General features: G+C 32.7%; 1 protein-coding gene across 10 annotated transcripts in view; it reads left to right on the plus strand.

Annotated features, from left to right (window-relative positions):
- The window catches only part of LOC124364989 (rho guanine nucleotide exchange factor 11-like), a 770,637-nt gene that overhangs the window by 474,380 nt on the left and 281,628 nt on the right, over positions 1 to 14,629 (plus strand). For all 10 annotated transcript variants that reach the window (XM_046820861.1, XM_046820851.1, XM_046820856.1 and 7 more), the window contains 5 exons: positions 2,771 to 2,985; positions 3,968 to 4,194; positions 6,320 to 6,513; positions 11,560 to 11,788; positions 14,243 to 14,459. In XM_046820861.1, coding sequence (XP_046676817.1) covers positions 2,771 to 2,985; positions 3,968 to 4,194; positions 6,320 to 6,513; positions 11,560 to 11,788; positions 14,243 to 14,459 — 1,082 coding nt within the window. The remainder of the gene's footprint in view (positions 1 to 2,770; positions 2,986 to 3,967; positions 4,195 to 6,319; positions 6,514 to 11,559; positions 11,789 to 14,242; positions 14,460 to 14,629) is intronic.

Below are 14,629 nucleotides of genomic sequence, written 5' to 3' on the forward strand. Positions count from 1 at the left end.
ACACAATTGTAGAAGTGTAGTATTGTAATTAATTACTTCATGGCGCTATGCTCTACAAAGAGATTTTCGTATATACTTGACATAATGTATACTAATAGTGAAAATAGACAAACATATTGATGATTGATCATATTTTTGTATTATTACCGTTGTTAATTATATTCTACTAATCTTAGTTAAAATTTACATTTTAAAGCTTATTAGTTCATTGTTGCTAAGGTGTAAAATTATTGAAAATAGACAATATTTATGTAGGTATTCAATTACTTTCAACTTGCAAAGATAGTTGACATTGCTTTAAAGAAGACGTGGTTGCATTTGAGTAAAATGTAATTACAAATGAAAATACTCTGGGAGTTGTACAGAGAAAGAGGCTTGGTGGGATCTCAGTTTGAAATCTTTATGAGCAGCTGAAGCAATTTCCCAAGGGTCTAAGGTGGAATGTTTTTATAACAGCACTAAACACATCCTTGAATTTGTTTTTTCATACTACAGTACTCCTCCTTCAGTTGTTCTACCTCATTCATGACCTCCACAGAGGCAGTCAAAGTTTAATATAATTGAACCTTCTTTACCCATACATTTTACGACTAAATTAAGATTCCTTTTCATCAGTATATTTTATTGAAGCATTTAAAAGTTTTTATATATTTACATATTTTTATTTCACAACTGAAAGTAATATACAGGGTGGCCCATAAGTCAGTTGTCAGAAATGAAAATACAAAGTTACCAGAAAAGTACAAGTACTTTATTTGTACAAAGTATTGTATTATTAATGTAATTATTATTATTTATTTTTAATTATTAATTTAAAGAGTATCTAAGCTACAATAGGTGCTCAAAGTGGCTTCCACGTTGTTCTATACAAACATCGTCTTAAAAAATTGCAAGCGACAACTGACTTATGGGCCACCCTGTATTTCGGTGTTCTACATTCATTTGTCATGGTATAAAACATAGTATTCAAAAGTTACCCCAACTAACTCCATTTTACCAATGGAAACAGTTTGTATGTTCCAAATTATAAATAATGAATCTTTTTGTAGAAAAATTACAAAATAATTTAAACTTTTTTAACAACATTATTCTTAAACACAAACATTTAACTTTTGAGTTTTCCACAATACTTTTAGTTTGATATCTCTAAAAAGGATTATAAAAAGGAGCTTTATTAATTGAATGTGCACCTAAAATGTTTTAAATAATGTAATGCAACAGTTTATTTTATACAATTAGTCACATTCCTTAAGATTGCAAAAGCATTTTGTATATATTGAGGTGGTGTTGTTAGTAGTTTATCGAGGACTAAATTTGTTTTAGATATCAAACTCTTGATATATAAAAATACTTACTGAATCACACAAAATATAAATTGCAGGAGACTTCTCAAATTCATTTCTATACATTCAAAACAAACTTTTTAGAATTTATTAACTTTTTATTTATCAACTAATCTTACTGCACTATAAGAATTCGAATGAGAACCACGTCAGTACTGGCTTTCATTGTGTTAAGATAATAGGAATTTACCTATAATGTTATAAAAAAGATTATTGGTAACCAGATAACTGAACATAATTATTTGTGGATTAAGATAACCTCATGAAGTAAAAATCTGTATCTTTGAGATTCATTATTCCACAGACAAAGTAGTTATGTAAGTAATCTGTTGAGTTTGGGTAATCTGCCATGTGTAAAACAGATTAAACAGTGACATCTAGTAGCAAAGTGATGTATTAGCACCACTTATCGTAATGAGACCAAAGAGTCTGCAATGAATAATGGTTTCACATTATCTGAACACCATTAGCTTTTTATCTTTGCTACAACTTGAACAAAATGATGTACTCTTATATAAGGTTGCAGAGTGTAAGTATGAACAAAAACACACAATTGTTTTTCAACATAAATTTGATATTAATCATGATTTTTTATTTATTGTCCCACGAAAACAAGTTTAATGAGATAATTATACAAGTTTCTTAAGTATAGTTTTTAAATTTTCCTATATTAGGCACTAATGTTCATGCAATCAGATTTTTTTAAATTTGTCCAATTATTATATTTTTTTATATTTCAGGGAAGTTATGTTAATGGGTTATAAATTTAACAGAAAAACCTATTTTCTAAACTAAAAATCTATTGCACCACCTTTCATGGTTTCATATTTTGTAAATATTTCAAAGAGAAAAACCCCTTTCTTATAGATCCAAACCAAACAGGGTGGACACAACATTTTTGTCATTTTGAATTTTTCCTTAATGAAAGATTGTGTGTGTCCAATCCATTTCATCATTCATTGCACTTTCACTGTAATTAATTTCCTTAATCTTTTGATGGATTTGGGTTCTTTGACATTCTTTGTATTAGAAAACTAAATAACACTGAATCTTAATGTTGTAGGGGTAATCAGTTGTTTCAAATATTTCAAACTGTAAGATTAAACATAAACACAAGACTATTCAGCCGTCATTGTGTCAGTATGAGGCTCATAAACTGAAGATACAAGTATGCATGTGTGAAGTACTGACAGTAGCCCTATGGTGACACAACATCGGAATGATGTTTTCCACATAAGCATTGTAAAGTTTATACTAACAACTTATTTCTATCAGAAGAGAATCTAACGCCTTTGTATTAAAATATATGTACCCTCTCTACAAGTAAGAGGAAAATAGTTAAATTTTTTTACTCAATTTTTACTTGAGATGTACAATTTTCTCACATCCGCGAATGTTTGTAACTGTATGATTGTTATGGTGCGCAGGAGCTTGGACTCACCAAGCAACTCGCTGGAAGCGGTGAGTGGACGGGGGGTTGGCGGAGGCGGAGAGGCTGTTACACCCCACAACGGCGGTGGGGCGGGCTGGGACAGTGACACGGAGGCGGAAGCTGATCCCCCTGACTGGAAGAACACTGTCCCTGAGGATATTCTCAAGACCCTGTCGGCCCACGAAATTAAGAGACAGGAAGTAATCAACGGTGAGAACTTTTGTTGGTTTCAGATAGGGAAAGTTTAAACGGCTTAGTTTTGCTGAGTTTAAATTAAATGCTGAATGTTCAGTATCATTTGGGTAGCTTTATATTGATTGTTTCATACATACTTAACTTTTATGATGTGAAAATGCAGTGAGTAAAAAAAATTCAGAAGATTCACAAATAGACTTGAAAAAAACAACGTAAACAATCATAGTCACAACTGTGATTTTCTTTCACTTTGTTAATTTTTTTAAGTGTTAAAAGCAGTAAGTAAACATGGCTAGTTCGTTTGGAAGTAAGTATGAGCTTTATAAGAACAGAATAGGTCTTTTATTATCACTCTTCAAAATAATGTAGGTATAGCTAGAATAATGTGATAAAAATGTATTATAGAAGAAGATATAATCAAAGTAAAAATGACTGTATTTATGTGTATTCCACAGAATTCAACACTCTCTCTTTATTATAAGAATTCAATGTTCCTTACAAACTCCCATTTTCAATTAGATGTTTAGATTCAGACCACTCTTTTAATATTCAGGTATATACATACAGTATATAATAAAGTCATTAGTTATTGAGAAAATATTATAAATTCCAATAATATCAATATGAGTAGAAAATCTTTCTATTGCAGGATTATTACTTGCTTATAAAGAAACGGCATTCGTATTTCAGAATAAAGTCTCTTATAAATGTATTATATTAAACTGTTCTAAAAAGAGAATTGTAGTTATAGGAATGAAAAGTCTGGAAATAGGGAATTCTTGGATCTGCTTAAGGAATAGATTTCTGATCAGTTTAGCACCTAGCATTGTCTATTTGCCAAATTATATCAGACATGAGAAGATCGAGGGTCCTGGATGAGTTTTCTCAAATCTCTTGAAGGAAAAGGCCTGGTTCTGACTGAGAAACAGATTTTTTCTCTTCAGCATTTAACGAGCATTTTCCTGTTCAGCATCTAATGAATATTCTCCTGTTACAGAATTATTCCAGACAGAAAAGTCACACGTGAGAGGATTGAAGGTCCTGGATAGAGTGTTCTACAGGCCCATGAAGGAGCAGCAGGTCCTGCCCCAGGATCAGATCTCGCTGTTGTTTGCCAACTTGGAGGAGATGCTGGACATCCACTCCCAGTTCAACAACAGTATGAAGGCCAAACGGAAGGAGGGTGCTGTGGTCGGTGAAGTAGGAGACCTACTGTATAGTATGGTGAGCCGATTGTTTACTACACTGTTAAATTCAGTTTTTAAGAAGCTCATGGAACTAAAAGTATCTAGAAGTGTAACAAGAAAGTTATTTCAACTATAGATTCTAGTTCGGCTTGTAATGCCTTAAAAAACTCATGATAGACTAATCCCATATTCTGTACTAGGCCAAGTAGACTTAAGGACGCTCTATTATACAGTCTTTTGTAAACTTAAGATAACACTCAGGAAGGTCACAACATTTACATTCTTAGCAGATTATCTTTGAGTTTTCTCATATGTTGGATTATTTTGAACATTGTAAACAGTGATAGTTACTTAAACGAATTGTGATAGTGATTTTATGTTTTTCTATTGAAAGTCAGCATTTAAAGACCGACTTACAGTTGGTCTGTGTATCTAGGGTAAGGTAGACATCACATATTAAATCATCAGTACCAACGCTTGGTTTTTGAAATTGATCATATTATACCATTTGTTGCTAATATAGCAATCTTCTCGAATAAGCTGGTACATATCAGTCAGTTTATGTTATTAACATAAGAACATTTTAATGGATCGTGCTTATTATCAGTTGTCAATTGATTGGATTACGAAAGGATGGTAACAAGTTTGTTATCACATGTCATTTTATATTACCATACTAAATTTGATGAGTTATTCATGAGAATTCAAAAACGGTGTGCTCAAATGTTTTTGGTCCAGGAAATCCTTTAGATAACTCATAAATAAAGTAAGCCGCTATAATAAGCACTTTTAGACCTAAAACAAGAATATAGAGCAATAACACACAGAAGATATTACTTTTGATTGTATTAGTTACACAAGGAAGTATAGAGTTGATTTTGACATCAGCGTACTAGATACATACAATTATTAAATTATTACTGTATACACAAATATTTAATCCAAATAATTAGCAAATATGACCTCAGTTTTAGTACTCGTTAAGAGTAGGCAACTTTTTCAATTTGGGTACACATTATGTTTTTATGTATTCTTTGACAAACAAATATTTTATTTAGCTCTACTGATAATGCATAAACGTTTAACAAATAAATAATGTATTGATCACATCAGAAATATGAAATATTCATTACTTATTGCAATTAACCGTTGCTGAGGGGTTATAAATTTGTCAAAGAGCAGAGGTGATAGGGACAGGCACCATCAGCAGAGCTGCACTTAGAAGTGACTTTTGTTGCGACTCTTGCGAGCTGACCAAAACGGGGGAATCAACTCATCATTTTATGCTACTTTATGAACAGAACGAGTGAGAGAGACAAAAGTTCACTTCACGGTAGTAAGGGCGCAACACTGTAGTGTTCAAATATTTGCTACCTGAGCCTTTCACTCCACAGAAGGATGTCCGAGTTCCGTTTCTCAATGTACAAGATTGTATAGTTATCTATTGTGTAACTAATACAATCAAAGATATTACTGAAGATCTCTTTTTAACTATTTTTGCGTCTCTTTTAAGCCCGTTATTGTGTTAAAATGTCCCATTTGCCACTGTGATAAGAAGTAATAGTCTGAAGCCTTTGTACATGAGGTGAATAAAATGTAGAATGATTGTGGATACACTGTATAGTCTTCTTATTTTCTGAAAACAACAGAGGCTTGAAAGGGTTAGTAATAGTCCAATGCCAAGTGAAACTAGTAAATTAAGTTTTAACGTAGGTTTCAAACCATTCAGAAAAACATGTGTTTGTATTGGTTTATTTGATAAGGCCTACTCGCAAATAGCCAGGAACACAAGATTCCTAGAAATTTCACTAAATTGTAGAGAAATAGCACATTGATATCTTTGATAAATCTTGTCACCTGAATCATCCAAATAATTAAAGCAATACATATGTTTCTTATTGTAACAGAACGACAGACTTTACAACAACACTGAATGAAAGGGCTCATCCGTTATATTTATAACGAGTGGATCTTATCAAATAATACACGGAACACAAATCATATCCATTAATGATTGAATCAATAAATTTATTATGGTTCAATCCCTAAGAAAACCAATACAATTTGATTTGAATGATTAATGAAGTACATCTAGTTACTTTCCAGCGTTATTATAATTAGTACTTATCCATATTTCTTCGATTGTTTTGCTGTGTTTCCAGTTTGAAGGCTGTGAGGGTGAACACTTCCAGCAAGCTGCGGCAACTTTCTGTGCTCGGCAGCACATTGCACTGGAAACTCTCAAAGAGAAGCGGCGGAAAGACCCCAAACTGAACAGTTTCCTGACGGACGCTGAGGGCAACCCTGTTTGCAGGAGGCTGCAACTCAAGGACATCATTCCTAGTGGCATGTTGAGGTGAGTCAGATACACACACCTCAGAAGAGAACTGTGTAGGTAACATTTATTGAGTTTCTTTGAGTTTTGTATCCAAATCCTCTGGATAGATTTATCTTACTTAACCCTTCCCACGCGGAATTTATCTTTCAATTTTGATTCATAACGCGTAATTAACTTTAAAATTGTTTTTTACATTTTATCAACTCTAATTTGTTTTTTTTGTTAGTGGTGGCTATTAGGAATAAAAAATAATACAGTATCACAAAATAATCAGTCCCCTATATTTTTTAACAAATTTTCAAATTTTACAAAAAATCGTCAGGATTCGCCATTGCATAGAACAATATAGGCCTAGAACGAAACAACAAATAAAGTAATAACAAAATAAAAAGATAATATAATGCTAAATACAACAGGGACACGAATAGTAAATAAGTAAATATGGCAAAACAGCGTTAAACACTAAAATATGCCGTGCCGGGATATATCCGTTTACCGCGTAATGGTTTCGCCGCAGACTGAGGCTAAATCACGCCACGAGGGACAAAGCCACGCCCTCCCACCACTGCGACATGCCAATGAGGTTCAAACTGTAACATCTGCTTTTCGGAACAAGTATTCAACACTCCCTTGAACTCTAGCGAATTCCACGGCAACTACAATTTATTAAATAACACAAAATAGGTTTTGAAGGATATATCCGTTTACCGCGTTTCGGTCAAAATTAGGCCTAACAGATATACCCATTTGCCGCGTGGGAAGGGTTAAAATTTTGGCTACCAAGCAGTGCAGTCATATATTGGAAGTGTCATCACTGGATATTATTGACACCTGTGATAGTGAATATGTTAAAGTGTCTTGTATTACTCGTTGCTAACAGCTATTTGTCCTTTTTATAGCAAAACTCAGCAAGTTGTGTATTGCCCTTAATTAACAGAAAGGCCATCACAATATTACCAGAAGTATATTGTTAAGTATAAACATTACTGTTGGAAAAGTAATTAAGATGCAGTAATAAATAGTATATGAGTCAAGAACTAATTTGCTCTTTATATATAAATGCTATATATATACTACCGAGTTTGTGTAAAATCCATAAAGGAATTCCCCCTTAAGAAAACAATTGGTCATCAAACTGGGCTAATTTAGTGGAGGGTTCAGAATGGGATAGTAAAAAAAAGACAATACATTTTTTAATGCCATATTCCTTTAGCTTCACACAATTACTACTAATCAGAGAGGTAATTAAAAGTTAAATATTTTCAATCAATGAGACAAAGACTGACATTTGGTGAAATGTAATGATTTTTTTGCCTCTTAATCTCCCTTTGCATTAGGAAAAAAAGTGTATTCTTTTCACAACTAGGTTATGTGCTTATATAATACAAATAGGTTCTGTACTCTCAGACTATAAGTTTCTGTAATGTAAGTATTTGAAATTAAACACGTAAATAATAAATGCTTAATATATGATCAAACACTCCAATAAAATGAAAAAGTTTTATTTTGTGAGGCCTTTCGTGCTCAAAGAACACATCGTCAGACCCACATAACTGAAATAAAAGTAAAGTAATAATACAAACAATTTAGACTTAAATAAAAACATATGTCTTGAAAAATACAAAGAGATCAGATTTTAAAGGCCAGGAAGTATGTCTACTGTATATGTAAAAAATTTATATTTCTTTAGATTAAAGGCAGTAACAGTGAATTTTGTAGTAAATTACTTTACTTTTATTTCAGTTATGTGGGTCTGACGATGTGTTCTTTGAGCACGAAAGGCCTCACAAAATAAAACTTTTTCATTTTATTGGAGTGTTTGATCATATATTAAGCATTTAGAATTTCCAATAGAAGACGCTGGTAAAATGTATGTAAATAATAATTCATTCTTAAATTGTTATGTGTAGTAACTGTTAGACTTTATTATTTTAAAATAATAACACACAATCAAAGGATTTAGTTTTGAAAAACTAATTATTTAAAGTGGTAAAGTTTACATAGATTAGGATTTAAATTTTATGTGTAGGGTTCCTCAATTTCAAAATTTTAATCGCAATATTGATATCTATGAGACCAGTTGTAGATCTTGTGCAACGCCATAGTTCAAGTTGTCCCCAGTTTCGAGATGGAGCAAAGTTCAAGTGTGAAACATTAGGAGAGTCCAACCAATTGGCAAAAGAAATTTGGCTTGATAAGTTTATTGCCGGAGAATAATAGTGCTCTGCATAGCTGGAGCGTTGAGTCAGCTGAGTGGTGACTTTGATGTAAGCCATTACTTGAGCAGATTGGAACTGAGTATGTGTGGAATGCCAGCATCAGTTCCATTGAGCCCTTGTGTTTATTGATTACACTGTCTGATGTAATTCTGATATTGATGGAAGGCATTACGATCAGATCAATGATAAGATGATGTTTTGATACGCCACCTTGTGCAGCTTGCCAGCTCAAACTAGTCCGGGTCCGTTGTGGCCTGTTTTCATTACTAAAGCATTTGTATTCTAAATTCCATTGAACTTCTGTATTTGTTGCGTTTTAAGAAAGAATTCAAGGAGAATAAACTCTGATATGGCTGTAATTTTCTCAGTTTTTGACCAATACAACGTACATAGGATTGTATAATTTAATTTCTGTTTTCCTTCTGTTGGATTTTAATGTGTTCAAAAATTTGTTTGCTGATTGTAGGGATGGTTTTTGGACCTTATACCAGCTAACGTCGTTAGTTCTCGCAAAATAAGGGAAATTGGAGTCCATTCATTTTCTAATTTCCTCCTGATTTAATTCTTCAGGCCTTGTTATGACGAGCAAGTGGGAGAAATTATTCTTTTAAGTACATCAGTAGGGAACTTTAAGGATAATCGCCATAGGGTAATCAAAACTTAAAAAATTACAGGATAAAAGCTAGAAAATATAGGCCTGATTCCAAAAATGTGTTGATCACTATGTCACATTTAAAAAAGCTCAACTGATCAAATATATTACAAATTGGAAAGTTTACTGTGTTCCCAACCAATATTATTTTTGACAAAAATTTCAGCTTTATAAATTTTGTTATCATGGTTATTCAAATAGCAGCATTTAGGTGTTTATAAATTATATATTTATAATATTTGTAGATTTCATCTTATGACTAAAGATATAAAAATGCCAGTCGTTATACTTAATGCATGAAAATGAAAGTGTGGAATCTTATCTTTCCAATAGTAATGTGTACATAAGCGTCATATTGTAAAATCCAACAAAGGATATTTTCTTTATTACAGCCATATGTGAAAATTATACTTTGTTATTTTTTACAAGATGTTATTTATTTAAAATATCTTTCAGTGTTTCAGCTGAAATTCAGTAGTTTTCTTAGTACTGAATTTAAGTTAAGGAGCTAGGTGGTTAAGTTATGTTCAGAGATAAACTATCCTACAATTCGTAATCCTTTTATCTTTCCTTAATTGTTTATTTTAAATTGTTAGAGAAATGCAATCCACTTTGTTCTGTGAATATGAAGTGCCAACAAAAGATGATATTAGTAGGAAAATTGGGTGCAAAGTTTAAAATTCTTTATTAAAACTCTAGTTTATTGTAATGCTGAATTTTCTTCCCTATTATTTGAATAAATATGCAGTCCAATTAAGTGTGATATCTCCCATACAAAAAAAAAAGAAAAAAAGCTCCTGCGCTATATTTTAAGTGATAAAAGTCCTCTGGTATATTTCAGATAAGTTAAGTTCAATATACGATAATCGCTTTCAACTTTACCTTGGACTATAAAGCATTGGTTTCACCATGTTTTCTATGACTTGATAATTTCCAATCATTACAGCAAAGCTTCTCTATTCACTCCGAATTAGGTGTAAGCTAAAACATTAAGCATCATAATCCTACCGAAGACAATAGTGTTTCGGCTTTTCCATTTTATGTAGAAATCTTCTAAAGAATCAGTACATATTTGTGTTCTGTCACAAATATATATCCACATAGACACTCAATACATAATCACAGAACTATAGTGCTATCCAATGGGCCCTTTCTACTTGTTCCCAATGCTGCTGCTCTGAAACTGCTGTCACAATTTTGGAACTTTGTACAGCTTTACAAATGTTGGAATGATTTTGAAAATTGTGCTGAATAATAAGTAATTGTATGGCAAATGACAGCCTGGGCTAAAAAAAGATCTCAAGATATTCCATTCTCTAGTCTTACATGCAATTCATTTGGTATGAGGAATAGAGTAAACAAAGCATTACAGCGTCACTATACATCCCCCTGAGGACAGTAATGTAGAGCAGGTTTCAAATCTCCCACAAGAACACGTACTGAAGGAGGGAGGACACCTTTATTGAACATGCAGCTCTTATCAGTCTTTGATTAATACAGAAAAGACTTAAACTTAAATTGGTTCCAAGATGTGTTCCCCAAACAGCTGTTATGAAACACTTTAAAGCGTACTGATTCCATCATTCAGTTTGAGTTCTAGATTAGTAGTCCACTTTCTAGTCATTGTCTACGCCTTCTTAATGTGATTGGCGGATTTTGTTGAAACAAGTACCATTGGAGTTGTAATAAAACAAATATTTGGCATCTAGTAAAACTTTTTATAACTATACTGGATTTTTTTTATTTAACATTAAAAACTTTTTTAACACACACAATTTTGTTATTATTAAAGAAAATAACCTAACTATTTTTTTAAAACTTTTATCTTATTATTCAAACCTATTTGTGCTGAATTTGATTTCTTTAGCTTAACTAGTTTTAGTATATTAGTTTTTTTATAAAAATACAAAATGGTGGCTAACGGCTTAACGTGGAATTTCTTGAACTATGGTTGTATAAGATTTTTTGTTCGAAATTATGACTATCACCCACATAAGTTTGTGACATCCTTTTGTGAACACCCTGAGATATTAGTTTGATTTAAAATTTTGTGTGTTTCAATGTGGAATCGGAGAAACATACAGATACCGTATTAACAAATTGTTTGGAAAACAACAATTGTTTTGCATATGTAGTTATGTTTTCACTCCAATACTCATTGCTATGTCAATAACTTGATTTGTTTACATACAGGTTAACCAAGTACCCTCTGCTACTGAAAAACCTGGACAAGTACACAGTCTGCGGCACTGAGGAGGCAATGAGGATACAGCGAGCAGAGGAGCGCAGCAGGGAGATACTCAACTATGTCAACATGGCAGTGAAGGAGGCCGAGGACCAACATCGACTGGCAGATATACAACGGCGGCTAGACAAAGCACCCTTTGACAAGGCGGACCATCCTCTAGCCTCTGAGTTCAAGGTAACTGTGGAGGAGTGTTGGCAAGGAGTTGTTTTCTGGATTCACAGATATGTATAGTACAACCTCGTTTATCCAGATCCGATTAATTCAAATCGGTTTTACTGTGTTAAATTTTGTAAGAATATACTTTTTGTTGTATATGTAACATATGATAAGGTACTGAGAGAAAGGATATGGGAGAGTATGAGAAAGAGAGGATTGCATGAGGGAATAGTAGTAAGAATAAAGAACCTGTACGGCATATGTAAAAACAGGGTGAGAATTGAAGAAAAATATACGGAAACTTTTAAAACAGAGAGAGAGGAGTAAGGCAGGGAAGCATATTGTCACCTTTCCTTTTCAATATTATAATGGATGAAATTATTCTAGAAGTACAAGGAAACAGAGGAGCAGAAGAACTTAAGACGATAGAATATGCGGATGACATAATGATATGGGAAAATAGGGAAGAAGAGTTAGAACTAGAGTTGAACAAATGGGCAAAAGTGGCGAAGAAATATGGTTTAGAGAAAAACATACAAAAATGTAAAGTAATGAAAGTAGAGAGAAGGGAAGGAAATAACAAAGACGTATTAGTTGAAGGAAAAAGACTTGAAAAGGTGAAGAATTTCTGTTATTTAGGAAGTATCATAACAGATAGGGGCACAATAAGAGAAGAGATAGGAAACAGAATATGGAAGAGTGGAAAGTTTTTCAATATGGTGAAGAAGATTGTGTGGAGTTGGAACATTGGGAAAGAATCAAAAGTATTGATGTATAAATCTTATTTCCAACCAATTTTATTATATGGAGCAGAGACGTGGATGTGGACTAAAAATGATTTAAGCAGATTGCAAACTGCAGAAATGACATTTTTAAGAGGGATAGAGAAGACTACAAGAAGAGATAGAATAAGGAACGAAATAACCAGAGAAAGATTGAAGGTAGTTTCACTGCAAGAGACAATGGAAAGAAGAATAATACAGTGGATGGGGCATGTGAAGAGGATGGGAGATAATAGAATGCCTAGAATAGCACTGGAGAAGGAGGAAAGAGGAAGAAGACCAAGAGGAAGACCGAGAGGAAGATGGGAGGACCAAGTGTGGAAAGACATAGAGAGAAGGGGACTACAGAAAATGCAGGTGGAGGAAGAGGAGACCTGGAATGACAGACAAAAGTGGAGGAGGCTGTGTACGACGACCCGTGATAACGGAAACGTCGGATGATGATGATGATGATACTTTTTGTTGAATTTCCAGTTAAATTTGTTTTTCTGTCAGCACATATTTCGTATTCAGAATAATGCATACAATATGCATAAAAATAAACAATGTAGTAGTAGGTCTATGAGAGATTTATTATTGTAAACTTGGAAGATGTAAGTGATTGGCTTCAGACCGACAACAACATCGGTTAACCAAAATAGAGTATCAGCTGCTTGATCTTCAATGGTAACAGAGGACAGTGAAAACGATTTTTAAGAACTGGAATATATCATTACTCTTCCTCATGCCACAACTCAGTTAGACATATTGATGGTTTATTTTAGGTTATAGTCTGAAATGATGGCTCGTCAGCGGAAACTATGACCTTGAAATGTTTGTTTAATTGTATTTTTCAGAAGAAGTGTATAACATGAAACAAAAGAAATGGGCTAGGATTTCAAGACAATAAACACCATTTTTAGTATTTTATTTATTTACTATTTGTTGATCTATAAATAATCTCTTTAAAATAAAACAATATATTACTGCTATATTTATATCTTTGATGTTTTCCCAGTTTATCCAAACATTTGGTTATCTTGAGCACTTCCAGTCCTAATTACTCCAGATAAATTACTCCAGATAAATGAGGTTGTACTGTATCTTATTTTATATATTAAAATCATTGAAAATTCTTCAGGTTTTGTTTAATATCTATGCAAACATATCCACGCATATACAGATTTGTAAAATTCAAGTCAATATAAAAATTTCATTATTTGTTAAATATATCCTAGGTCCCCATTACTATTATCCTACAATCTGGGGAACACTATAGACAATAAAAGTGATTAATTTAATTGTTGTCTACAGAAACTCTTTTTGGTATAAAACAAAGTATGGCCTGACTATGAAAGTAACCAATAATACATTTAAAAAAATGAAAATGATAAATAATGTAAATGTCAGTAATATGAGTTTGCATAGATAAAATCAGCCTTACAAAGATGAGAACAAGACAACAAAAATTAAAAATATATGTTGGTATATATATATATATATATATATATATATATATATATATATATATATATAAATATATGTTTTAGATTTGTACAAATAATAATTGTAATAATGTTTTACTTTTAACTTTTTTGTGTGTAATTTCACAGATTTTACATTATTATATGTACTTTTATTCATATCTATACTATATACATTGTGTTTTTTACAATTACTGGCTCTTTACCAAAGTTTTGACGTTTTCCAGAACCTAGACCTAACGAGACATCGACTGATTTACGAAGGGCCTCTCAACTGGAGGATAGCCAACCGGCCAAAGCTTATCGACCTCCACGTCCTGCTATTGGAAGATGTTATCATCCTTTTGCAGAAACAGGACGACAAATATGTCCTCAAATTCTACAGTTCAACATTCAGTCCGGTCATCAAGGTGTCGACGGTCATAGTCAGGCCCAACGCTGTCGGTACGTACTCATTCTGTGCGAAGATATGTGTGTTCTTATCATGGGCGTTGACTTCTTAAAAATTATTGGTGGAGCCCATCATGGGTAGGATTGTTTGAAAAATATTTATTCCAAACAAACATTTGTTTGCATTTCTTACTACAAAAGATATTTTTGGAAGTTAATTATAA

This window comes from Homalodisca vitripennis, chromosome 6, assembly GCF_021130785.1.
Source record: "Homalodisca vitripennis isolate AUS2020 chromosome 6, UT_GWSS_2.1, whole genome shotgun sequence".
In the NCBI taxonomy this organism is placed as follows: Eukaryota; Metazoa; Arthropoda; class Insecta; order Hemiptera; family Cicadellidae; genus Homalodisca; species Homalodisca vitripennis.